Source organism: Neofelis nebulosa, chromosome X, assembly GCF_028018385.1.
Source record: "Neofelis nebulosa isolate mNeoNeb1 chromosome X, mNeoNeb1.pri, whole genome shotgun sequence".
Classification (NCBI taxonomy): Eukaryota; Metazoa; Chordata; class Mammalia; order Carnivora; family Felidae; genus Neofelis; species Neofelis nebulosa.
The window spans coordinates 59509012-59532674 of NC_080800.1; the positions used below are offsets into that span (position 1 = coordinate 59509012).

Consider the following 23663-nt stretch of genomic DNA (forward strand, 5'->3'; position numbering starts at 1 on the left):
CGCGGAGCTCCGCCCCACGCCGGGCTGGGCCCCGCCCCCGCTGCAGTCGGTATTGTCCGACGGTTCCCGGCGTCCCTCGGTTCCCCTCGGTAGTTTCCGGCAACGATCGAGAGTTTCTAACGTGCCCCCTGTTGTCTCTCGGCTGCCGTCCTCCCAACCGCCGCCCCCCTTTTCGGTTCCCTCTCCCCCTCCCCCGTCCGCCGGCCCCGGCTGGCGCCTCTGGCGCTACGGGCTGGGCAAGATGGCGGCCTTCGGGATCTTGAGCTACGAACACCGGCCCCTGAAGCGGCCGCGGCTGGGGCCTCCCGATGTGTACCCTCAAGATCCCAAACAGAAGGAGGTGCGTTCAAAAATCGGGGCTCTGGAGGGGCCTGAGGCAAGCGATCGGCATAAGAGGAAGCGTTGATGGTTTGGGGAAGGGGGGGCGGGGCGGTTTGGTGAGAGCCAAAGTCCCAAAAGGGGTAAGAGTAAAGTGGGCTGGTGTGGGAGAGTGCGACCTGGGTGGTGGGGGTGGGTTCCCGGGTGTGAACAGGGAATGATGTAGGGGCCACGCTGGAGGCGCCCCCTTCCACACACACACACCTCAGAAAGTTGTCTGAGGCAGCTTGGTGAGCTGCAGCTGCTCGCAAGCTCGCAAGGAAGAGTGATGTTGAGAGAGCGCTGGGTGATTGGAAATCTTAGTGGCTGTGGGGGTGAGGGTGGGGTCCAAATGAATATAAGGGCCTAGCTTTAAATAACAATCTGTTCTACTCAGAATCCTCCTCCTACCTTTTTTTCCCCCGTTGTTCCCTTCTCTTCTCCTGCCCTCCTCTCCCACCACCACCACCACCCCCAAGGGGGGGAAAAAAGCTAAAATGACGTTTTCCTGCCTCAGGATGAACTGACGGCCTTGAATGTAAAACAAGGTTTCAATAACCAGCCTGCCGTCTCTGGGGATGAACATGGCAGTGCCAAGAACGTCAACTTCAATCCTGCCAAGGTGAGACAACCCTGCCAGGCTGGGGGAAAAGGCTGGAAGAATCTGAGAGGGAGCAAAGGCCCTGGGTTAGGAAGACCTAAAGGGATGACCTAAATGGCTGAGGTTTCCTTCGTAACCTAATGCTGCCACATTGGCATTTGCCCATCAAAGGCATGACCACCCCTCTGCCCCTTCTTTCCCACCCCGACGTATACTTTTATTCCCTCAGATCAGTTCCAACTTCAGCAGCATCATTGCAGAGAAGTTACGCTGTAACACTCTCCCCGACACTGGTCGCAGGAAGCCCCAAGTGAACCAAAAAGACAACTTCTGGCTGGTGACTGCGCGATCACAGAGTGCCATTAACACCTGGTTCACTGACCTGGCTGGCACCAAGCCACTCACACAACTAGCCAAAAAGGTGAGGTACTGTTTCGTCTTCTTCAGGCCAAGGTTAGGAGCATGGGTATGAAGTACCATCCTATTCTCAGATTAAGCTATGTGGGTGCCAGCTTGTGGAGGTAATAGAGGTCTCACTATTTGCGATGTTCATCCAGGTCCCCATTTTCAGTAAAAAGGAAGAAGTGTTTGGGTACTTAGCCAAATACACAGTGCCTGTGATGAGGGCCGCCTGGCTCATTAAGATGACCTGTGCCTACTATGCAGCAATCAGTGAGACCAAGGTTAAGAAGAGACATGTCATTGACCCCTTCATGGGTGAGTAACTCCTAATACCAGGGGTCCCACCACCTATCTCATCAAGGAGTGATAGATGCTTGGAATCATTCCCCTTCCTCCTCTGTATTTCTTTCTTCTTTTTTTTTTTAACTATTTTGTAAGTTTGTTTATTTTGAGAGAGAGCACGCACATGAGTGGAGGAGGGGCAAAGAGAGAGGGAAAGAGAGAATCCCAAGCAGGCTTTGTGCCGTGAGCACAAGCCCGACGTGGGGCTTGGTCCCATGAATTGTGAGATCATGACCTGAGCTGAAATCAGGAGTCGGACACTTAACCGACTGAGCCACCCAGGCGCCCCTGTATTCCTTGCTTCTGCTGTATCTTGCATTCACTCAGTTGGTAAACATTGGGTATCTTGACTATCCACTGTGTGCATGTACTGGGCTATCAAGGTGACCGGTACCTTATTCCTGCCCTTAGGATGCTTATAATCGGGTAAGGATGCTAAGGCATATGTGTGAATCACATAATTATATGTAGGAAGTGTGTGTGTATGTATATACACAGTATATATATTTAAGTGTCAAAAGAGAAAGCAGAAGGTTTTTTGAGACTTCAGTGGACAGAAAGATTACTTACAATTTTTTTAAGTTTATTTATTTTGAGAGAGAGACAGAGACAGTGAGCAGGGGAAGGGCAGCGAGAGAAGGAGAGAGAGAATCCCAAGCAGGCTCTGCGCAGTCAGCTTGGAGCCCAGCATAGGGCTGGAACTCATGAACTGCGAGATCACAGCCTGAGCCGAAACCAAGACTCGGCTGCTTAACCAACTGAGTCACCCAGGTGCCCCAGAAAGATTGCTTTCTTCTGGGGACACCTGGGAAGGCTTTAGGAAGGTGGCATTCGACTAGAGCCTAAGAGGATGAATAGGATTTTAGAAGTATGGTAATTGGGGGCGTGGGTGCTGGGGGGTAGGGGAGACAGAAGATGTCCTAAGGGGAGAGAGGGTATAAAATAGCCCTTTTCCCATCTTTCTCCTAGAGTGGACTCAGATCATCACCAAGTACTTATGGGAGCAGCTGCAAAAGATGGCTGAATACTACCGGCCAGGGCCTGCAGGCAGTGGGGGCTGTGGTTCCACTATAGGGCCTTTGCCCCATGATGTAGAGGTGGCAATCCGGCAGTGGGACTACAACGAGAAGCTGGCCATGTTCATGTTTCAGGTAGGAAGAAGGGCATGTCGTGCAAGCCCTTGGTGGAGCCTGGCCTCACATTCTGCCAGTGTAGGACAGAATCTGCCTGCCAGTTTGCCCCAGCCGTGGTTCTTTTCCTCCTTTCATTTACTTTATCTGCCTTAGCTCTAACAGTCCCTGGGTACATGGATACTCTTCCCACCCCTTGCATTCATAGGATGGAATGCTGGACAGACATGAGTTCCTGACCTGGGTACTTGAGTGTTTTGAGAAAATCCGCCCAGGAGAAGATGAGTTGCTTAAACTTCTGCTGCCCCTGCTGCTTCGAGTAAGGCCTGGGATTTGCGGGGCGGGGTGGGGGCGTCTAGGGAGGCTTGGAGGAGGAGGAATAAAATGTGAGTGCCATGTCCCGTGGGGAGAACTAGGGGTTTTGATTGGCACGTCTTCACAGTACTCCGGGGAATTCGTTCAGTCTGCGTACCTCTCCCGCCGCCTTGCCTACTTCTGTACCCGGAGACTGGCCTTGCAACTGGACGGTGTGAGCAGTCACTCCTCCCACGTTATGTCTGCTCAGTCGTCAAGCACACTGCCCACCACTCCCGCTCCTCAGCCCCCAACTAGCAGCACACCCTCTACACCCTTTAGTGACCTGCTGATGTGCCCTCAGCACCGGCCCCTGGTTTTTGGCCTCAGCTGTATCCTTCAGGTAGGTACTGGGTGGGCCCAAGGAAGTAGGGAGAAGCATTCTGAGAAGATTTGGGTGTCTGTCCTGGAGAATGGGGGGATTCTAAATTGGAGGTGAAAGCAGGCACCGGGTACTTGCGTGGGGATTGCTGCTTTTCATTCATGGGGTGCTGGTTCCTTTTCAGTTAGTTTCTTCCCAGGATGAAATAGTAGGCCCAAAGCCTTTTAGGAGAGTGGATGAGGGGAGGGGCTCAGAGATGGAGTGGTACTACTCTCAGGGCTCAGAATAACATTGGATCGGAAACCTAAGGGTTGGCTCTTATAATGGGATTCTGGAGACACAGACATGGTAACTGAGTTTGACTTAGCTGTTCCTGTCTGGCAGACCATCCTCCTGTGTTGTCCTAGTGCCTTGGTTTGGCACTACTCACTGACTGATAGCCGCATTAAGACTGGCTCACCACTTGACCACCTGCCTATTGCCCCCTCCAACCTGCCCATGCCAGAGGGCAACAGTGCCTTTACTCAGCAGGTAAGTCTCACCAATAGCTTGGTACCCCTGGATTGGGATGTGAAGGTGAATTGCTCTTTCAGCAGTAGTGACTTGGGGGTGCCTGGGTGGCTCAGTCTGTTAAGCGTCTGACTCTTGATCTGGGCTTAGGTCATGGTCTCATGGTTTGTGAGATCAAGCCCTGCGTTGGGCTCTGCGCTATCAGCACAAATGGGATTCTACTTGCGATTCTCTCTCTCCCTCTCTCTCTGTGCCTCCCCCCCACTCACACACACACTCTCTCTCAGAATAAGTAAATAAACTTAAAAAAAAACAAAAGAAATAATGACTCGGAGTCTGGTGCTATTCTCTTAGCCTGAGCCCTGGCCTTATGCATGCCTTGGTGCATCTTTAAAGCCTTCCTTTTCCATGTCGCAGGTCCGTGCAAAGTTGCGTGAGATTGAACAGCAGATCAAGGAGCGAGGACAGGCAGTTGAGGTTCGCTGGTCTTTTGATAAGTGCCAGGAAGCTACTGCAGGTGGGTGCCAGAGGACAGATAGAAAGAAGGATGTTTGAGGAAAGAATGATAAGGACATATAGATCTGAGAGTTGGAATGCATCGGGTCTCTAGTTAAGGCCCCTTTACCACTTTTCCTCCTGAGGCTTCACCATTGGACGGGTGCTCCATACTTTGGAAGTGTTGGACAGCCATAGTTTTGAGCGCTCTGACTTCAGCAACTCTCTTGACTCCCTTTGCAACCGAATCTTTGGATTGGGACCTAGCAAGGATGGGCATGAGGTAAGCGAGAAGGGGAACAGAAGGAGAAAAAAGCATTGCAAGAGCAGCAGTGTATATGAGGGGAAGACGTGGAGGGGCACCAAGACCAGGGATGTCCGAAGAGACTATCTTACCGGGCCTAGGATGGTGTTAAGATGGGGCTCAGTCTTGAAGAAAGTGGAGCTTGGTTCTTTATCCTCAGCCCTACCTTACTCACCCCCAACTCCTTTTGGTCTCCAGATCTCTTCCGATGATGATGCTGTAGTATCATTACTGTGTGAGTGGGCTGTCAGCTGCAAGCGTTCTGGTCGGCATCGTGCTATGGTGGTCGCCAAGCTGCTGGAGAAGAGACAGGCTGAGATTGAGGCTGAGGTTAGGGGACAGAGATAAGAGAATGCGAATGGCTGATGGGGCAGGGGCAACTGGGGCTGGAGACCAACTGAGCTGGAAGTGGAACCCAAGTTAAAGATGTGGGAATAGGGGCGCCTGGGTGGCTCAGTCGGTTAAGCATCCAACTTTGGCTCAGGTCATGATCTCATGGTTCGTGAGTTTGAGCCCCCACATTGGGCTCTCTGCTGTCAACGGGCAGCCCGCTTCGGATCCTGTCTCCCTCTCTCTCCGCCCCTCCCCCCCACACTTGTGCACCATTTCTCTCTCTCTCTCTCTCTCTCTCTCTCTCTCTCTCTCTCTCTCTCTCTCTCAAAAATCCATAAACATTAAAAAAATAAAGTTGTGGGAATAAAGAAGTGGTAGGGAATCTAAAGGGAAAGTTGAGGACATAAGGCCAAAGTAGAAAGGAGTAGATTGGTGCTAGAGTTAGGGAAGCAGTCAAAGCTTCAGTTGGGAGGCAGGAATGAAAATGGAGGTCAAAGCAGAGATGGGAGTGAAAAGCTTGGGGTGGAGGCAAAACAGGTGGTAGTTCGTGCATTACACGTGGAGAAGTAAAGACCCGGGTCAAAAGCAATGCTATGGTTTGTTCTCTCATCTTACAGCGTTGTGGAGAATCAGAAGCTGCAGATGAGAAGGGTTCCATTGCCTCTGGCTCCCTTTCAGCTCCCAGTGCTCCCATTTTCCAGGATGTCCTCCTGCAGTTTCTGGATACCCAGGCTCCCATGCTGAGTATGGACCCCTGCCACTCTCTGGTTACCTCTGCCTAGACCCACTTACCCACCACTGTCACCAGGAAGCATAACTAAGGGCTTTCTGGTATATATTTCTGTCTTGGGCTTTATGCAGAATGATTTTTGGACATAATTCTAGTCTTTGATCATCTTACAGTTTAATGGAATAAAGAAATAAAAAGAAGAATAAAAACAAGAACATACGATGGAAGCATTTTCACATATAAATAGCAGCAAGGATACTGTATTCCTTTCCGAGATGGGGTGTGGGGCAGGAGGGGGTGGTAACCAACTGTGCTCTGTCCCTCAACAGTTTTGGGGTGTTTCTTTTTTGGGGGGATAATTCCTCCTGCCTATCTCAGGTACTCTGGGAGCACTGTGCCTTAGGTGTGTTTCTCTCCCTTGCTACCCATCTCTTGTGATCTCAATTCCTTTTTTCTCATTCCCTCCTGCAGCGGACCCCCGAAGTGAGAGTGAACGAGTGGAGTTCTTTAACTTGGTACTGCTGTTCTGTGAACTGATTCGACATGATGTTTTCTCCCACAACATGTATACCTGCACTCTCATCTCCCGAGGGGACCTTGCCTTTGGAGCCCCTGGTCCCCGGCCCCCCTCTCCCTTTGATGACCCCGCTGATGACTCTGAGCGCAAGGAGGCTGAGGGCAGCAGCAGTAGCAAGCTGGAGGTGAGTGGGCTGTGCCTGCGCTAGCCAGTTTCTTCTGACATTCCCATCTGGCTCCCAGTGTCCTCTGCGAATCTCTTACCTAATAGCGAGGGTAGTATTTGCTTAGTGCTTTGGGGCCGGCAAAGCCCTCTCATACAGAATCTGAAGCAGACTCCAGGCTCTGAGCTGTCAGCACAGAGCCTGACGCGGGGCTGGAACTCATGAACTCATGAACCGCGAGATCATGACCTGAGCCGAAGCCGGAAGCTTAACTGAATGAGCTACCCAGGCGCCTGCACCCATTTTAAAGCTGAAGGCAATGGCCCGTGGCGTTTGTGTGACCCATCAAAAGCTTGAGCACAGAGCCAGTGCTTTTCCCAACATGGTCTCCTCTCTCCAACTTCCCTGTCAACTTTTCTAGATGGTGGGAAGCAACTCCCTGGGGCTAAAGCAACCTTGCTTATATTCTGTGCCCTCAGGACCCAGGGCTCTCGGAATCTATGGACATTGACCCTAGTTCCAGTGTGCTCTTTGAGGACATGGAGAAGCCTGATTTCTCAGTAAGTTAGTTAGATCCCTGTGTAGAAGAATTCAGCTCCTGAGGTCCTCCTGTTACACCTCTTTGGGGAGTTTCTTTATGCCCCTTGCCCCCTTTTCTTCTTCTAAATGTTCTGCCCTTTTGCCTTATCTTAGTTGTTCTCCCCTACTATGCCCTGTGAGGGGAAGGGCAGTCCGTCCCCTGAGAAGCCAGATGTTGAGAAGGAGGTGAAGCCCCCACCCAAGGAGAAGATAGAAGGGACCCTCGGGGTTCTTTATGACCAGCCGCGGCACGTGCAGTACGCCACACACTTTCCCATCCCCCAGGTACTGTTCCCCAAGCACCTTGAGACCATCCATTTTGAACCCAGGTTTCTGTCCAAGCAGTGTGCCGAGGGGTTGGAGCTGGTCCTGAGGGTGTGGCGTGCTGGGAAGGACTGGAGCACTGGGGTGCTGAGGGGCATGGAGCATGCTTTTAAGAGGAGGGCAAGAGATCCATGCTGGAGTCTGACGGTGCTGCTGGGATGCAGGAGGAGTCATGCAGCCATGAGTGCAACCAGCGGTTGGTCGTACTGTTTGGGGTGGGAAAGCAGCGAGATGATGCCCGCCATGCCATCAAGAAAATAACCAAGGATATCCTGAAGGTTCTGAACCGCAAGGGGACAGCGGAAACTGGTGGGTTTGAGGCTCCTTGAACAGCTCTCCCCAAAAGAGTGCCCTAGTCAGTCTCCCCTTCCCCAGCACAGGGAACCCCCAGTCATGTCCCAATGTCCTGTCTCTTAGAGTCTCCTGAGAGCTCTAGTCCTTTTGAAACTTCCCCCCTCATTCCCCCCCTCTGCAGACCAGCTTGCTCCTATTGTGCCTCTGAATCCTGGAGACCTGACATTCTTAGGTACCTCACAGTAAGCCCCGTACTGCCCGCCCTCCCTCTCCCTTCCCTCCCTCGACCTAGCACCTCCCTGTATGTATGCCTCTAAGGTCCACGTAGCCTGTGGTCCTCGAAACCTTTGCTTCACTGTCCCCTTCCCTTTATCCCTTCCCCAACCCCTCCTTAACCCTCCCTTCCCTTCCCTTCTCCTTTCTTCCCTCACACCCTCCCTTCCTTCCCCTGTCCCTCCCTCCCCCCACCCGTAGCCTTCTCTCCATACCCCCCTCCCTACCCCCAGTCAACTAGTTATCTTCCCTGTCCTGACTGGTCCGTTTCAACTGTCCCCTCAGGTGGGGAGGACGGGCAGAAGCGGAGGCGCAACCGGCCTGAAGCCTTCCCCACTGCTGAAGATATCTTTGCTAAGTTCCAGCACCTCTCACATTATGACCAACACCAGGTCACAGCTCAGGTGTGGGCCTAGGTCCAGCCCCCTTCCCACATTCTGGCGTCCTGCCCTGTTTTCCTTTCCTCCTTATCTTTTTGCCCCCCCTCCCACCCCCCCGCCGGCAGGCTAAGCCTCCCGGTCTCATCCCCTTCCACCACCATCCTTTCTTGCTTCCCTGGTTCTTCCCACCTCTCTCCACTCCTGTCTCACTCACACTGCCCTTATCAGGTCTCCCGGAATGTTCTGGAGCAGATCACGAGCTTTGCCCTTGGCATGTCATACCACTTGCCTCTGGTGCAGCATGTGCAGTTCATCTTTGACCTCATGGAATATTCACTCAGCATCAGTGGCCTCATCGACTTTGCCATTCAGGTGGGGAAGTGGGGGAGACGGGGGTGGAGGAAGGAGTCTGTGCCGGATAGGGTCACCAGGTCAGGAGTAGAGGCTCAAGCCGGTATCCTGGGGCTACTTGGAGGGGCAGAAAGGCTAGCATGGTGGGGGCTGGAAGGTGAAGTGGAATATGAGCTAAGAAGGCAGGAATAGAGGCTCAAGTGCTCCGCAGGGAGGCCCAGGAGATGGATTTAGAGCGTTGGGCACAGACTGTTCTCCCACTGCGGAGTTCATAGAATTGTATCCTAGAGACTGGTTAGATCATTGATGCGGCTTGTGTCGTTAGTAGAATAAAGGACAGTGGCATATGGCAACAGAGCTCTTCTAGACTGAGGCAACTCCAGCAGGAAGGGGCCCAGGCCTGCCTTGGCAGTGTCCTAGCAGGAAGGAGGGATTACCTATACCATGTAGGGCCTCTTCTCATTTTTTCCTCTCCCCCACCCCCCACACTCACTCTGCTAGCTGCTGAATGAACTGAGCGTAGTTGAGGCCGAGCTGCTGCTCAAATCCTCGGATCTGGTGGGCAGCTACACTACCAGCCTGTGCCTGTGCATTGTGGCTGTCCTGCGGCACTATCATGCCTGCCTTATCCTCAACCAGGACCAGATGGCACAGGTCTTTGAGGGGTAAGCAGGGCTTCGGCAGAACGTGGGGGGCTCTCACTGTGGGGAAGTGCATGCCGTTTGGGTGGACAGGGCGAGAAGGTTGCCAAGAGCCTTGAGCCCATCCGTGTGTGGGGACCTTTGTGCCTTGGCCCGTGCACACCACCCACTGAACCTCCTGACCTTGCTCCCTCGTGACAGGCTGTGTGGTGTAGTGAAGCATGGGATGAACCGGTCAGATGGCTCCTCTGCAGAACGCTGTATCCTTGCTTATCTCTATGATCTGTACACCTCCTGTAGCCATTTAAAGAGCAAATTTGGGGAGCTCTTCAGGTAAGAGAGGTGGGAGGTGAGAGTGGAGAGCAGGACCCTGTCCCACCTCCTTTCTGTTACCACTCAACTCAGGAGCAGAGCACAGCCCGGGACCCTGCTGTCCCTGCAGGGCCATTTGGGAACTGTGTCCTCCACAAGTTCTTGGTTCCTAAAAGTAGGCCTGCCTCCTTCTCTTCCTTATCAGCCTGGCCTCCAGCCCATCTCTGCGGGGCCCACAGTCCTCCTCCCTGCCTGCAGAGGCCCCTGTGCCTTACTCTCCCTGAGGCCCTTTCCTGACCCATCTGCTTTGTCCCATCTCCCTTTTTGTTGTCCCAAGGTCACTGGTCCCTCACTTTCTTTCTTTCCTCCCCTCTCCCGACCATCCCCACTACCTCACCAGATCCTCTTCGACACTACTATCTCCTTTCTCTCCCCCACCGCAGCGACTTCTGCTCCAAGGTGAAGAACACTATCTACTGCAACGTGGAGCCATCAGAATCCAACATGCGCTGGGCGCCCGAGTTCATGATCGACACTCTGGAGAACCCTGCAGCTCACACCTTCACATACACAGGGCTAGGCAAGAGTCTTAGTGAGAACCCTGCTAACCGCTACAGCTTTGTCTGCAATGCCCTTATGCACGTCTGTGTGGGGCACCATGATCCCGATAGGTATGGGGCGTACTGAGTGAGGAACGGGCACCGTGCTCCTGCCTGATATTGGGAGGGATGAGATGCCTGGGAGGTACTGCAACCTTGGTTATTGCTGGGGTGGTGATGAAAAGTTAATGAGTCTGAGGTTTTGTGGAACAAGGGCTTTCCTGAGGGCATTTGTACTTCTCCCCAGGGTGAATGACATCGCAATCCTGTGTGCGGAGCTGACCGGCTATTGCAAGTCACTGAGTGCCGAATGGCTAGGAGTTCTTAAGGCCCTGTGCTGCTCCTCTAACAATGGCACTTGTGGTTTCAACGACCTTCTCTGCAATGTGGATGTGAGACTTGGGCCGGGGTCCTGCTGGGGCACGGAACGATTACCAGGGCAGGGGACCGGTCACAGTAATCAAGGTAGTAGGGGGGCAGAGCTATGTCGAGTGGAGGCATACCATTTTGACTTGGCACCCTGTCTGCACACTGAGTCCGGGGTGTCCATCTGCTTTTTCCTCCAGGTCAGTGACCTGTCTTTTCACGACTCCCTGGCTACCTTTGTTGCCATCCTCATCGCTCGCCAGTGTTTGCTCCTCGAGGATCTGATTCGCTGTGCTGCCATCCCTTCACTCCTTAATGCTGGTGAACTGCCAATCCGTAACCCCTAGAATTTCTGGACCCCGAGTTTTGCTATGCATTCGATGGCCCTGTTTCTCATCGTTTGGTGCGGGGCTCCCCGCTTTCACCAGAGGCCAGTCCTGTGGTGTGTCTCAGACTGGGAGCGGCCTCTTTCTAACCTGGTGTCAGATGCCCTGATCTTTCCAGTTTTTTTTTTTTTTTGACCTTTTGAGGTACTCCCCTTATACTGCAAGACAGTTCGCCTCTCTACCTCTCCTCCAGCATTATCTGGTTATTTCTCCTTTTGCGTGACCTCGTCTTCCCTCTCAGGCCCTCACCGCCCACGAAACCACGTACGGTCTGCCTTCACCCTGTCCAATTGGCTCTGTTTTCCTTTTTTTAGCTTGCAGCGAACAGGACTCTGAGCCGGGGGCTCGGCTTACCTGCCGCATCCTCCTCCACCTTTTCAAGACACCTCAACTCAATCCTTGCCAGTCAGATGGGAGTAAGTGACCCGGATCTGAGTTGGCGGCAGGGCAATAGAAAGCTCTGCTACCCCACCCCCTGCCATTTCTACTTTTGCTTCCCCTGATTTGAGCTCCCTCCGCAGACAAGCCTACCGTAGGAATCCGGTCCTCCTGTGACCGCCACCTGCTGGCTGCCTCTCAGAACCGCATAGTGGATGGAGCTGTGTTTGCTGTTCTCAAGGCTGTGTTTGTACTTGGTATGGGGGTAGGAAGGGAGTGGTGCCAGAAGTGTGTGTAGGGTGGAGTGCCAGCTAAACTACAAAGGACAGTCTTTCTCTCTCCTGAAGGTGGTCTCTCTGCCCTTTGGGGGAGGCGAGGAGGGAGGGAAGTATATTTCTGTCCTGTAGGGCAGGATTTGGGGAGTTGCTGCTTCTGTGGGTTCGGGGTGGGTCTCTACACCGTGTTCAGATCTCACTCTGCCCTCCCTATCTCCTGCCCGTGAACCACAGGGGATGCGGAACTGAAGGGCTCAGGCTTCACTGTGACAGGAGGAACAGAAGAACTTCCAGAGGAGGAGGGAGGAGGGGGCAGTGGCGGTCGGAGGCAGGGTGGCCGCAACATCTCTGTGGAGACAGCCAGTCTGGATGTCTATGCCAAGTACGTGCTACGCAGCATCTGCCAACAGGTCAGTCTCACCTTCCCCCCATACCTCCTAAGTGCCTTGATACAATATAGTCCTGTTTCCAGCCACCATCATGCCACCTTCCTGCCATATGTCGTGTCCCTCACCAAACCCCAGCCCATCCCCCCCCTTACTCCTTACCCCACTCACTGGTTGCCCCAGTCCCCTGATTATCAGCTTCTTCAGGAATGGGTAGGAGAACGTTGCCTTAAATCACTGTGTGAAGACAGCAATGACCTACAAGACCCGGTGTTGAGTAGCGCCCAGGCTCAGCGCCTCATGCAGCTCATCTGCTACCCACATCGATTACTGGACAACGAGGATGGGGAAAACCCCCAGCGGCAACGCATTAAGCGTATTCTCCAGGTAGGCCAAGGTGATGGGGGTCTTAGAGGAAGCAGTGGGGCCCGGGCCTGGGGTGAAACAATGGGAACCCTGAGAGAAAAAGAGGGAAGGAGTCAAGTAGGAAGGTGAACAAGGATGTGGGCAAAAGGTGGTGAGAGAAACAGCCCCGACATGGGTTTAGAAGTCAAGCTCATATGGTTTAGACTCTGGAGTAAACTGTCGGGTGAGGGCACAGCTACCTGGAGTGGGACCATAGCCTATCAGTGGGAGGCATGACATCTGGGAAGCCTAGTTTTGGGCCTCACTCATCTGGTGGCTCGGTAACTAACACAAGTACTACTGAATAGCTCCCAGTTACTGTCTGCTTCGTGCCAAGTATCGTGCTCATCCCTCTGTGCACATTTTCTCGTTTAATTCATACAACCCTGTAAAGTAGGTAGGAGTAGCTGTGTTTGACCAATGAGGGGACAGACCGAGGCTTGAAGAGGTTAAATAGTTTGCCCAAGGTCCCACACTAGTAAGTTTAGACTCAGCATGGGAACCCAGGTGTCCCTGTGCCTTTTCTGCCTCGCCACACTGCTTCAGACATGTAGGTAACTGGGGGGTGGGAAAGTAAAGCCATTAGGTAGGAAGAGCTAAAGGAATGAGGCCTTTTCAGCCCAGAGGAGATAATGTCAAAGAGAGATTAACTCACAGTAGCCTTCGGGTCTGTAAAGGACTTTGAGCAGCTGGTTTAAAACAGGAGAAGCAGGCTTCAACTTTCACATCAAGGATTTAGGGCAAGCGTTAGGCAGAACTTCCTGATGCTAAGGAATGTGAGGCTCTGGAACAGGAGACCAGAGAGAGATGTGAAGCCTTTCTCGAACCGCTTTTGAAATACGATAGGATTTTTGGGGCGCCTGGGTGGCTCAGTTGGGTAAACATCCGACTTCAGCTCAGGTCATGATCTCACGACTCATGGGTTCGAGCCCTGTGTGGGACTCTGTGCCGACATCTGAGAGCCTGGAGCCTGCTTCAGATTCTGTGTCTCCCTCTCTCTCTGCCCCTCCCCCACTCATGCTCTGTCTCTCTCTCTCTCAAAAATAAAATACAAACATAAAACAAATTGAAATAGGATAGGGTTTTCAACCATCTTGGATCATTTCGGTGCAGTCTTTCCAAAAGACTGGGACGTAGAGGTTCCTTTCAGACTAGTAGGCATATGTGTCTCAAGGTTATGAGAGATCAGGAACTGGCCTCGGGGTGATAATAGCTGGGGGTGTCAGTGGTGACTTAGTGTGGGGTGGTGTCTCTGTCACAGAACTTGGACCAGTGGACCATGCGCCAGTCTTCCTTGGAACTGCAGCTGATGATCAAGCAGACCCCTAACAATGTGAGTGGTGCCCGGCACCCTCTTTCCCATGCTCACGTCCAGCTCCATGTGCCAGGGAGGTGGGCTACCATAGAAGAACCTGTGTCCTGCCCTTGGGCTCTTGAGCTGGGAGACATAAAAGAGTGTGGGAAGATGGCCGACGCGTGGGGCTGATGAATAGGGAAATGGGTCGGGAGGGTTGGGGCTCTGAGCTGTGGGGAAAGGTTGATGGCGGTGGCGGTGGTGGAAGCTGTTTCTGTGGTCACAATGGTGAGGAGGCATACAAGGAATAGACAGTGGTTAATTGGAGGAATACAGAGGTGCCAAAGGGCACAGCTCCCAGCAGAGTTGTGTCTCTACCCTCCTGTTACCCTCCCGATGCCTTTCTCTGCCCTCACCTCCTATCCCTCCTACCATCTATTTTCCATTCACCCCCAGTCACTATTTAGCACCCCTGTGCCTTTTACCCTCCCCAGGAGATGAACTCCCTCTTAGAGAACATCGCTAAGGCCACAATCGAGGTTTTCCAACAGTCGGCAGAGACAGGGTCGTCTTCTGGAAACACTGCAAGCAACATGCCTAGCAGCAGCAAGACCAAGCCTGTGCTCAGGTTGGGTAGAAACGTGTTAGGATCCTCCCCGTATGGGTTTTTCTTCTGGTAGCGTAAATTATTTCAGCCTCATGGAGCTACTAGGCATGTCCCTCAAAGGATGGAATGTCCCATCCCTTGCCTGACTCCTCTGGAACCCTGTGTACTCCATCTGTCTTCTAGCTCTCTCGAGCGCTCCGGTGTATGGCTGGTGGCCCCCCTCATTGCCAAACTGCCCACCTCAGTCCAGGGGCATGTGTTAAAGGCTGCTGGGGAGGAATTGGAGAAGGGTCAGCATCTGGGGTCCTCTTCCCGCAAAGAACGCGATCGCCAAAAGCAGAAGAGGTAAAGCAGAGGGGACTGGAATTGAGGGGTAGACAGGAGAGGAGGCAGGCCCAGGGCAGAAGAAAAGTTGTGAGAAGTTGGGACAGAGGGGTGGGAATAAAAACCACAGAAGAGTGGAAAACCAGAGGGTAGGAGGTGGGCATGGTTGAGCAAGAGGCTAGAACTTAGGAGAGTGGAGTTTGGGGCTTGGAGTGATAGGGTTGGAAGTTTCCTGACTTCTATCCCATGGTCCCGTTCTTTTTCTTTCTCTTTCTCTTTTTCTTTTTCTTTTTAATGTTTATTTATTTTCTAGAGAGACAGAGCGTGAGCAGGGGAGGGGCAGAGAGAGAGAGAGGGAGACACAGAATCCGAAGCAGGCTCCAGGCTTTGAGCTGTCGGCACAGAGCCCCACATGGGACTCAAACTCGCGAACCAAGAGATCATGACCTGAACCAAAATCAGGCACTTAACCAACTGAGCCACCCAGGTGCCCCCCGTTCTTTTTCTTTTCCTCCCTTCTCCAGCATGTCCCTGTTGAGCCAGCAGCCCTTCTTATCCCTGGTGCTGACATGTCTGAAAGGGCAAGATGAGCAGCGTGAGGGACTCCTCACCTCCCTCTACAGCCAGGTGCACCAGGTACAGGTCTCTGGGACTGCAGAGCTGGGCGGGAGGGCAGAGAAGGTGCACCAGGAACCTTCGATACTTTCTCATCAATGCCTTGGGTGTTTGGGGATGGAAGTGAGAAGATCCCTGAGCCATGTGTTATCCTTGTTTCTGTCTCAGATTGTGAATAATTGGCGAGATGACCAGTACTTGGATGACTGCAAACCAAAGCAGCTAATGCACGAGGCGCTCAAGCTGCGGCTCAACCTGGTGAGAAGGCAGCCGGGGACAAGAAAGAAGCGGGTAGCACTAGAATTACACCGCAAAGAATCCCCCTGCCTGGGGGAGGGTGGGCGCAGAGATGGAGGGCCCAAGTTCTTCTGGGTCTTCAAGTATTAACTTGTCCCTCCTAAGGATGCAGGACCTAAAAGTGGTTGAGGGACTGGATCCTTACAGGGACCCTGCCTCGGTATCCCAGATTCTGGATACTAAGCCCTAGAAACCCACTGTGGAATGCTGAATGGGATTCTGGACATCCTTTCGTCCAGCTCCCATCATTTTAGAAGTCAGGAAACCGAGGCCCAGAGGTGTCAAGAACTGAGTCATTGGCCTGAAATCACGTAACAGATCATAACTACAGCTGGACCATGGCCTAATGTGTCCTAAGTCGCAACCAAGCCAGGTTCTAATGTAAGCTTTCCCTGAATGCTAGCCTTTGCCCCTGAGCCATCTGACTGACTTGTGGCCCTGGCAGGTGGGGGGCATGTTTGACACGGTGCAGCGCAGCACCCAGCAGACCACGGAGTGGGCTGTGCTGCTCCTGGAGATCATCATCAGCGGCACTGTCGACATGCAGTCCAACAAGTAAAGCATCCCCACCCCCTCCTTTCAGTTTTTTACCCAAGAGGAACTCCCTTCCCCCACCCCAGGTGCACGACCCGCCAACCCGTTGCGATCCGTGTAGGTGTCCCCACTCGCGTCCCACCCTGAGGCCCTGGTCTGTGTCTTAGCTTCTCTCCTTCTCGGGTTTTCTCCCTGACTTCTCATCACAGCGAGCTCTTCACCACTGTGTTGGACATGCTGAGCGTGCTCATCAATGGGACCCTGGCTGCGGACATGTCTAGCATCTCTCAAGGCAGCATGGAGGAAAACAAACGCGCCTACATGAACCTGGTGAAGAAGCTGCGGGTGAGTAGAGGAGGCCTGGGCGAGGCTTGAGGGGACTGGGATCTGGGTTCCCTGTCCCCTGACTCTGGGGGTGCCGAGTAGCCTCAGGGACTCCGTCCTGGCCAGAGCCGCCCACACTCCCCTTTGACGTCCACTTTCTCGTTGGTATTTGTATGGCGACGGTTTGCTCAGTGTCTTTTTCCTGCCAGGTTCTGGGCTCTCCCCAGAGACTTCTAATCCCTCTTTTTCCGTGTCCTTGAGCTCTCATCCCATCTTCCTCTGCCCGCAGAAAGAGTTGGGGGAGCGTCAGTCGGACAGTCTGGAAAAAGTTCGCCAGCTGCTGCCACTGCCCAAGCAGACCCGAGATGTCATCACATGTGAGCCACAGGGCTCCCTTATTGACACCAAAGGCAACAAGATTGCCGGCTTCGATTCCATCTTCAAGAAGGAGGCACGTCCATTTTCCTCCCATCCCCACACCTAGCCTTTTTCCCCCTCTGGGCAAGAACTTTCCCTGCATTAACCTTGTGGCTGCGACAGGCTCATCAGGCCAGGGAATCCATCGGGCTCTGCTGGTGGGAGCCATCTCAGGGGTGTTCAGGTTATCACTGAATTTCTTTTTTAATGTTTCTTTATTTTTGAGAGAGAGTGCGTGTGAGCAGGGAGGGGCAGAGAGACGGGGAGACAGAGAATCCCAAGCAGGCTCCATACTGTCAACGCAGAGCCCAGTGCGGGGCTCAAACTCACCAGCTATGAGATCATGACGTGAGCTGAAGTCAAGAGTCAGACACTTAACTGATTGGGCCATCCAGGCGTCCCATGATCACTGAACTTTTTGTACATTTCTGCTCCCCATCATGGGAGTCTCATCTGTCTCTCCCTTCACCTCTGCCCACCATCCCCACCCACCTTTTGACGTACCACCCATTTCCCAGCACCCTGTCTTCCTCTTTCCTCTGCCCCACCTGCCTCCTGGCCGCCTCCACCCTTGCCTGTACCCCGCCCATCTGGCCAACTGCCATATCTCTTTTATCCCTGCACTCCTCTGCCCCTACCCACCCATCTCTGCACAACTTTCTCTGTACCCTCTGTCAGTTGCAGTATTTGTTGAGTAACCATAATCACTGTGGAGAGCAGAGAGAGAGAGGGGAAGGAGGATGCAGAGTCTGAAATCTACAGTCCAACCCAGTCATATATACATTGTCTTCATTTCTTTTCCCGGCCCATCTGTCTTTCTGAGTCTCTCTCCCTCCCTCTCTCTCCCTCCCTCTCTCTCTTTCTCTCTCTCTGCCTGATTCTCACTTAGCTTTTCTCTGTGTCTCTTCACTCGCCTTTTTGTCTCTCTCTTCCTGTTTTTCTCTGTCTCCCTGTCTCTGCTTCTGTCTTTGCCTGTCTTTAGTCTCTCACCACCTTCCTGTTTCTGACCGTGTCTTCCTCTGAGTGTCGGTGTCTGTCTCTGTTGCCCCTGCCCATCGCCCTCTCCCGTCCTCTCTGTCTTCCCCATGAGTGTGCATGTGTGCTGGTATATATATATATATATATATATATATATATATATATATATATATATATATATATATATATATCCGTGTCCGGCTGTCTTTCTCTCACCGCCTTCCCTGAATCTACCCCTGACTTTCTTCTTTTGCTGCCAACAGACATTTCCCCCTCCCTTACCAGTCCTCAAGGTCTATCTTCTGTTTTCCAGGTCTCAGCAGCTCACTGTTTCTCATTTTCTGGAGCAGGGTCTACAGGTTTCCACCAAACAAAAGATCTCTCCCTGGGATCTTTTTGAAGGCTTGAAGCCATCAGCACCACTCTCTTGGGGCTGGTTTGGAACAGTCCGGGTCGACCGGCGAGTGGCCCGAGGAGAGGAACAGCAGCGCTTGCTGCTCTACCACACGCATCTGAGGCCCCGGCCCCGTGCCTATTACCTGGAACCACTGCCACTGCCACCGGAAGATGAGGAGCCCCCTGCTCCCACCCTGCTCGAGCCTGAGAAAAAGGCTCCAGAACCCCCCAAAACTGACAAACCTGGGGCCGCTCCACCTAGTACCGAGGAACGCAAGAAGAAGTCCACCAAGGGCAAGAAACGCAGCCAGCCAGCCGCCAAGACAGAGGTTAGCACGGCCCCCCACTCCCCTGTTACGCTTCTTCCACAGCCCCCCTCTCTCCGTGATTCTGTACAGTTTCTGATTCTTGGGGGCAGGAGTGGGGAGGTGGGGATGAGGTGCCATTGGAATTAAGAAGATTAGCCACATGGGTCTAGTTCCTCTTGACCCCGGATACCCCTTACCCCACCCCACCCCGCTGCAGTCCACTCACCCTCGTCCTCTGCTATTCACACAGGACTATGGAATGGGCCCAGGAAGGAGTGGCCCGTATGGTGTGACAGTGCCTCCAGACCTCCTGCACCATGCGAACCCTGGATCCATATCCCACCTTAGCTACAGGCAGGGCTCCATAGGCCTGTACACCCAGAACCAGCCGCTGCCGGCAGGTGAGTGCCAGCCCCTAGGACGGAGGGTTACCCGAACGTTCCTCCTGCCCAAGGGAAGATGCCACATCTGTGAGGATCTGTGGATGACCTGGACACTGAGCAGGGGATGAAGGGGGATGAGGAGCCTAGAGAGGTCAGCCCACTCCCCTTTCCAGGTGGCCCTCGTGTGGACCCGTACCGCCCCGTGCGATTACCAATGCAGAAGCTGTCAACCCGACCACCTTACCCGGGAGTGATGCCCACGGCCATGACTGGAGTCATGGGACTAGAACCCTCCTCCTACAAGACATCTGTCTACCGACAGCAGCAGCCCACGGTGCCCCAAGGACAGCGCCTTCGCCAACAGCTCCAGGCAAAGATAGTGAGAGGGGCAGTAGGGAGGGCCGTCAGGGAGAGGGGATTTTGAGGGTCACGGGACTGAGGACACACATGGGATCTTCACAAGGACTTGCAGAGTGGGAGATAGAAGAAACAAGATGGCGGAAAGCATTTCCTGAGTTTGAGTTTGTCTCCTTTTTCCTTTTAGCAGAGTCAGGGGATGTTGGGACAGTCATCTGTCCATCAGATGACTCCCAGCTCTTCCTACGGTTTGCAGACCTCCCAGGTGAGGGCACGAGAGGGTGACGAGCCAGGGGCCTTAAGGCAGGCTGCTGTGCACACTCTTGGCCCTGACCCCCTCTGTCTTTCTCTGCAGGGCTATACTCCTTATGTTTCTCATGTGGGATTGCAGCAACACGCAGGCCCCGCAGGTACCATGGTGCCCCCCAGCTACTCCAGCCAGCCTTATCAGAGCACCCACCCTTCTACCAATCCTACTCTTGTAGATCCTACTCGCCACCTGCAACAGCGGCCCAGTGGCTATGTGCACCAGCAGGCCCCAACCTACGGACATGGGCTGACCTCCACTCAAAGGTACCCAGGGCAGTGGGGGCCATGGAGACACACTGAGATGACAGGGAAAACCCATGCCAGGAGGTGATGGGACTAGTCAGAACATTCAGCAAGGCGAAGAACACTTACCTGGCCGCGAAATGCTGGAGCTGGAAGGGACCCTGGTGACCAATAGTCTCATATCCGCTTGCCCGATATTTCTTCGAGGCCCAGAGAGGGGAAATCATTCACACAACTATGATGAGGAAAGATCCTGGGTTCTTAGATGTACTGTGTGGTAAGGAGTCATCAAGCCAGTAGTAGAGCAGTTCCACACTGGAATAGACTAGCCAACCAGCCCTCCTACCATGCTGAATGCTCCTCACGCCTTAGTTAAGACATGGGAATTATGTCTTGAGGCTTTGCAGCTTAGGATTTAGAATGCTGGGGAGTGGACTGGAGGAAAAGTCCTTTAATTTAGAAGTATCAGTTGGGGCGCCTGGGTGGCTCAGTAGGTTAAGCATCTGACTTCAGCTCAGGTCATGATCTTACGGGTTGTGAGTTCGAGCCCCGTGTTCGGCTCTGTGCTGAAAGCTCAGAACCTGGAGCCTGCTTCAGATTCTCTGTGTCCCTCTCTCTCTGCCCCTCCCCTGCTTGTCTTCTCTCTCTCTCTCTCTCTCTCTCTCTCTCTCTCTCTCTCTTTCAAAAATAAATAAATAAATAATTGATATGTGTCAGCTGCCCACTGTGTGGCCAGTGTGGCCAGCACTGCGCTGGGATGGGGTAAGGTGAGTAGAGATTTTAGAAAATACAAAGTCCCTCACCACAGGGAATTTTTAGTCTAGCTGGGAAGATGAGACACGGAAAAACATTTAAAAAACACGATGAGGAGAGATATAATCAGGTGCGCAGTCGTGTGCTGTGAAGTACATGGGAATTCAGAGAAGGTATGAGATCATGGCATCGTGGGCCTGAGTCATCAGAGAGTTTCACGAAGGGGGTTAGATGTGAGTTGGCCTTTTTTTGTTTTTTAGTTTATTTCTTTTTGAGAGAGAGAGCAGGGGAAGGGGAGAGAGAGGGGAAGAGAGAGAATCCCAAGCAGCGGGGCTCAAACTCACAAGCCATGAGATCACGACCTGAGCCAAAGTCAGATGCTGGACCGACTGAGCCACCCAAGCTCCCCTGGAGTTGGCTTTTGAAGGATCACTGTGATTTGGATTTGTGGAGTGGAGGATCAGGAAGTGGAGTCCAGGTAGAGGACATAGCATGAACAGAGACATAGGAACCAGAGTGAGGGGGGTGGCTGGGAGGATAGGAAGAAGAGCTCAGATAGAGTGTAAAATTCATGCTGGGGCAGTAGCAGGAGACAGGCCAGGGATGGGCAGGCTGGTATGGGGCCTTGGGTGCCCGATACAGACTTGAGACACAATCCCACCAAGAGCTCTTTTGATCAGGAAAGCCATATGGTGTGTTGGTGTATTGACAGATTAACATAGGATGCAGGGATAGGATGCTTAGGGAAGGCGAAGGAAGACCAGAGACAAGGGGGTCCAGTCGGTAAGTAGCCTGTTGCAGTGATGTACATGGGAAGGCACGAGAACAGTAGAACTCATATCTTTCATAGTCTGGAACGTCATCGGTGGACCACCATCAACAGCAACAGAAACCACCTCAGTGGGTGTTTATAGAATGCCTATCCTGTGCTGAGGCCGGTTTTCGTTTCCGTAAGAGAAAAACAGCTAAAACAGGATTGGAAGATTCTTAACCATGGAGGTTATGAGGCACTAAAATGTGGTGTTGTCTTTGCCCCTTATTCCCCAACCTCGAAATCTGTCCGAACCCAAGGGGTCCTTCTGGTTAGTGACAGGAGGAATGAATGAAGTGACTTATTGATGTTTCTTTCCGTTCAGGGACCCAGGACTTCTACTTCTACTCCTGTGTCCCTACCCCCCTCCAGTGCCTTGACCTTTGGACCACTTGTCTTTGCAGGTTTTCACACCAGACCCTGCAGCAGACACCCATGATAGGTACCATGACACCGCTGGGCGCGCAGGGCGTCCAGGCCGGCGTTCGATCGGCTTCCATCCTGCCTGAGCAGCAGCAGCAACAGCAGCAGCAGCAGCAGCAGCAACAGCAACAGCAGCAGCAGCAGCAGCAGCAGCAGCAGCAGCAGCAGTACCACATCCGGCAGCAGCAGCAGCAGCAGATCCTACGGGTAAGGCCCTGGGATGGCAGCTGGGCCCTGAGAGCCTCAGGAGGGGAAGAGGCCGCAAGCGCCTCCAGGTCAAGCCCCTCCAGGTCATTCGTTCTGGCAGAGTGGCTGTGGCAAGCGGCAGGGGCCTAAGGAGTCGCTTTCCTCCCCTCCCCCTTCTGTTTTCTGGGGTTCCTGGTGGGAGAGATTTGGGAGTTGTCTGGTGGGAGGAGGGAGGGCAGTGGCCCTGGGTCCCCTCCCTGCTGCCGCTTCTGGGGCTCAGCTCCTTTGCTCCCCTTAGATGTATCTCTTGTCTTCACAGCAGCAGCAGCAACAGCAGCAGCAGCAGCAGCAGCAGCAGCAGCAGCAACAGCAGCAGCAGCAACAGCAGCAGCAACAGCAACAACAGCAGCAGCAGCAGCAGGCGGCCCCTCCCCAGCCCCAGCCCCAGTCCCAGCCCCAGGTAGCTGCTGGACTACGACCCCTGGCTCAGGGACAGCTGCCCAGGTTGGGCACACAGCCAGTGAACTGGGATGGGAACAGTGTTCAGAGGGTTAGAGGTGGGAGGCAAAGGCCTAGCGCTCCAAAAAGGGGGTCAGGAGATGGGGAAGGACACAGAAAGTTCAAGTTCAATCTTCCACTCCCCGTTTCCTCCTCAGTTCCAGCGCCAGGGGCTTCAGCAGACACAGCAACAGCAACAGACAGCAGCTTTGGTCAGGCAACTCCAACAACAGCTCTCCAGTAAGCCTGCTTTCCTCCCCGAAGAGAGCTCCCCCCCAGGGGACTGAATGGGGGGGAGGGGGGAAGGAGGATGTGGGGAGGAGCTGAGCTGACTGCTTCAGGCCCAGGTTGTGGGGGGATGCATGGCGTCCCATCCCTTCCCTTGGTACCTGAGTAGCTTTCCTCGTGCATACCCACATCCCTGCTTGGTCTCCCACCCCTGATAATCTCTGATTTTTCACAGATACCCAGCCACAGCCCAGTACCAACATATTTGGACGCTACTGAGCCACCTGGAAGAACCGCTTGTGCACTGGATGTGGCCCCACCCTTTCCTCTCAATTACCAATCCCCCTCTGGGGCTAGCACCAGTAGTGGTTGGGGCTCTTCCCTCAGGCTCCATTTTTAATAAGTTTTTAGTATTTTTGTTAACGTGAGGCATTGATCTGTTGGGTTTTGTATATTATTTATATAGAGACCCCAGAGCTGTTGCACCCAATACACAGAGCTTCTTTGCAAAGGGAGTGTGTGAGTTCTGCATGTCCGGTAAGGGCGGGCTCTCAGGAGAGTGCTGGGGACTGGACTAACCAGTCAGAGCCTCTGTTCCGTTCAGATCAAGTCCCCTGTTTACTGTCTATCCCCTAAATTCCTTGATTCTAATTGGATTGCTACTCTCTCCTTCCTTCTCCAGCTTGGCAACATATTATATAGGTGTGGGCCCTGAGGTTTTTTTTTTCCCTTTTTTTAATGTTTATTTATTTTTGCGAGAGAACGCAAGCAGGGGAGGGGCAGAGAGAGGGGGAGATAGAGGCTCGGAAGCACACTCCGTGTCACTGTAGAGCCTGACTTGGGGGCTTGAACTCGGGAACTGCGAGATA

The 23663-nt window shown here is 53.3% G+C and overlaps 1 protein-coding gene across 17 annotated transcripts; it reads left to right on the forward strand.

Annotated features, from left to right (window-relative positions):
* Positions 1–14: 14 nt before the first annotated feature.
* On the forward strand, positions 15–23305 carry MED12 (mediator complex subunit 12). 17 transcript variants are annotated; one of them, XM_058714496.1, is made up of 46 exons: positions 15–340; positions 875–979; positions 1188–1379; positions 1516–1675; positions 2672–2853; positions 3041–3151; positions 3275–3529; positions 3893–4039; positions 4436–4535; positions 4660–4796; positions 5016–5147; positions 5768–5894; positions 6352–6581; positions 7040–7120; positions 7254–7424; positions 7628–7772; positions 7939–7989; positions 8316–8434; positions 8639–8782; positions 9263–9426; positions 9604–9735; positions 10158–10385; positions 10561–10705; positions 10880–11000; positions 11380–11481; positions 11587–11700; positions 11953–12128; positions 12312–12491; positions 13771–13842; positions 14298–14431; positions 14594–14755; positions 15259–15370; positions 15518–15607; positions 16092–16201; positions 16390–16525; positions 16794–16955; positions 18250–18624; positions 18854–19004; positions 19160–19365; positions 19531–19608; positions 19699–19753; positions 19829–19916; positions 21864–22089; positions 22388–22572; positions 22725–22806; positions 23030–23305. In XM_058714496.1, the coding sequence occupies exons 1-46, from the start codon at positions 242–244 to the stop codon at positions 23192–23194; spliced, it is 6639 nt and encodes a 2212-aa protein (XP_058570479.1). In that variant the 5' UTR covers positions 15–241; the 3' UTR covers positions 23195–23305. The 17 variants fall into 17 exon arrangements, with proteins under 17 accessions (XP_058570479.1, XP_058570484.1, XP_058570487.1 ...); XM_058714501.1 differs by having other exon boundaries at positions 22388–22528; XM_058714504.1 differs by having other exon boundaries at positions 19160–19356; positions 22388–22528.
* The last annotated feature ends 358 nt before the right edge of the window (positions 23306–23663 follow it).

Excerpts from the sequence above, each read along its gene's own strand:
- MED12 (XM_058714487.1), top strand. The coding sequence starts at position 242 with ATGGCGGCCTTCGGGATCTTGAGCTACGAACACCGGCCCCTGAAGCGG. Across the intron at positions 8,783-9,262 it reads TCATCGACTTTGCCATTCAG|CTGCTGAATGAACTGAGCGT; the intron begins GTGGGGAAGTGG and ends TCACTCTGCTAG. Across the intron at positions 15,608-16,091 it reads TCAAGCTGCGGCTCAACCTG|GTGGGGGGCATGTTTGACAC; the intron begins GTGAGAAGGCAG and ends TGGCCCTGGCAG.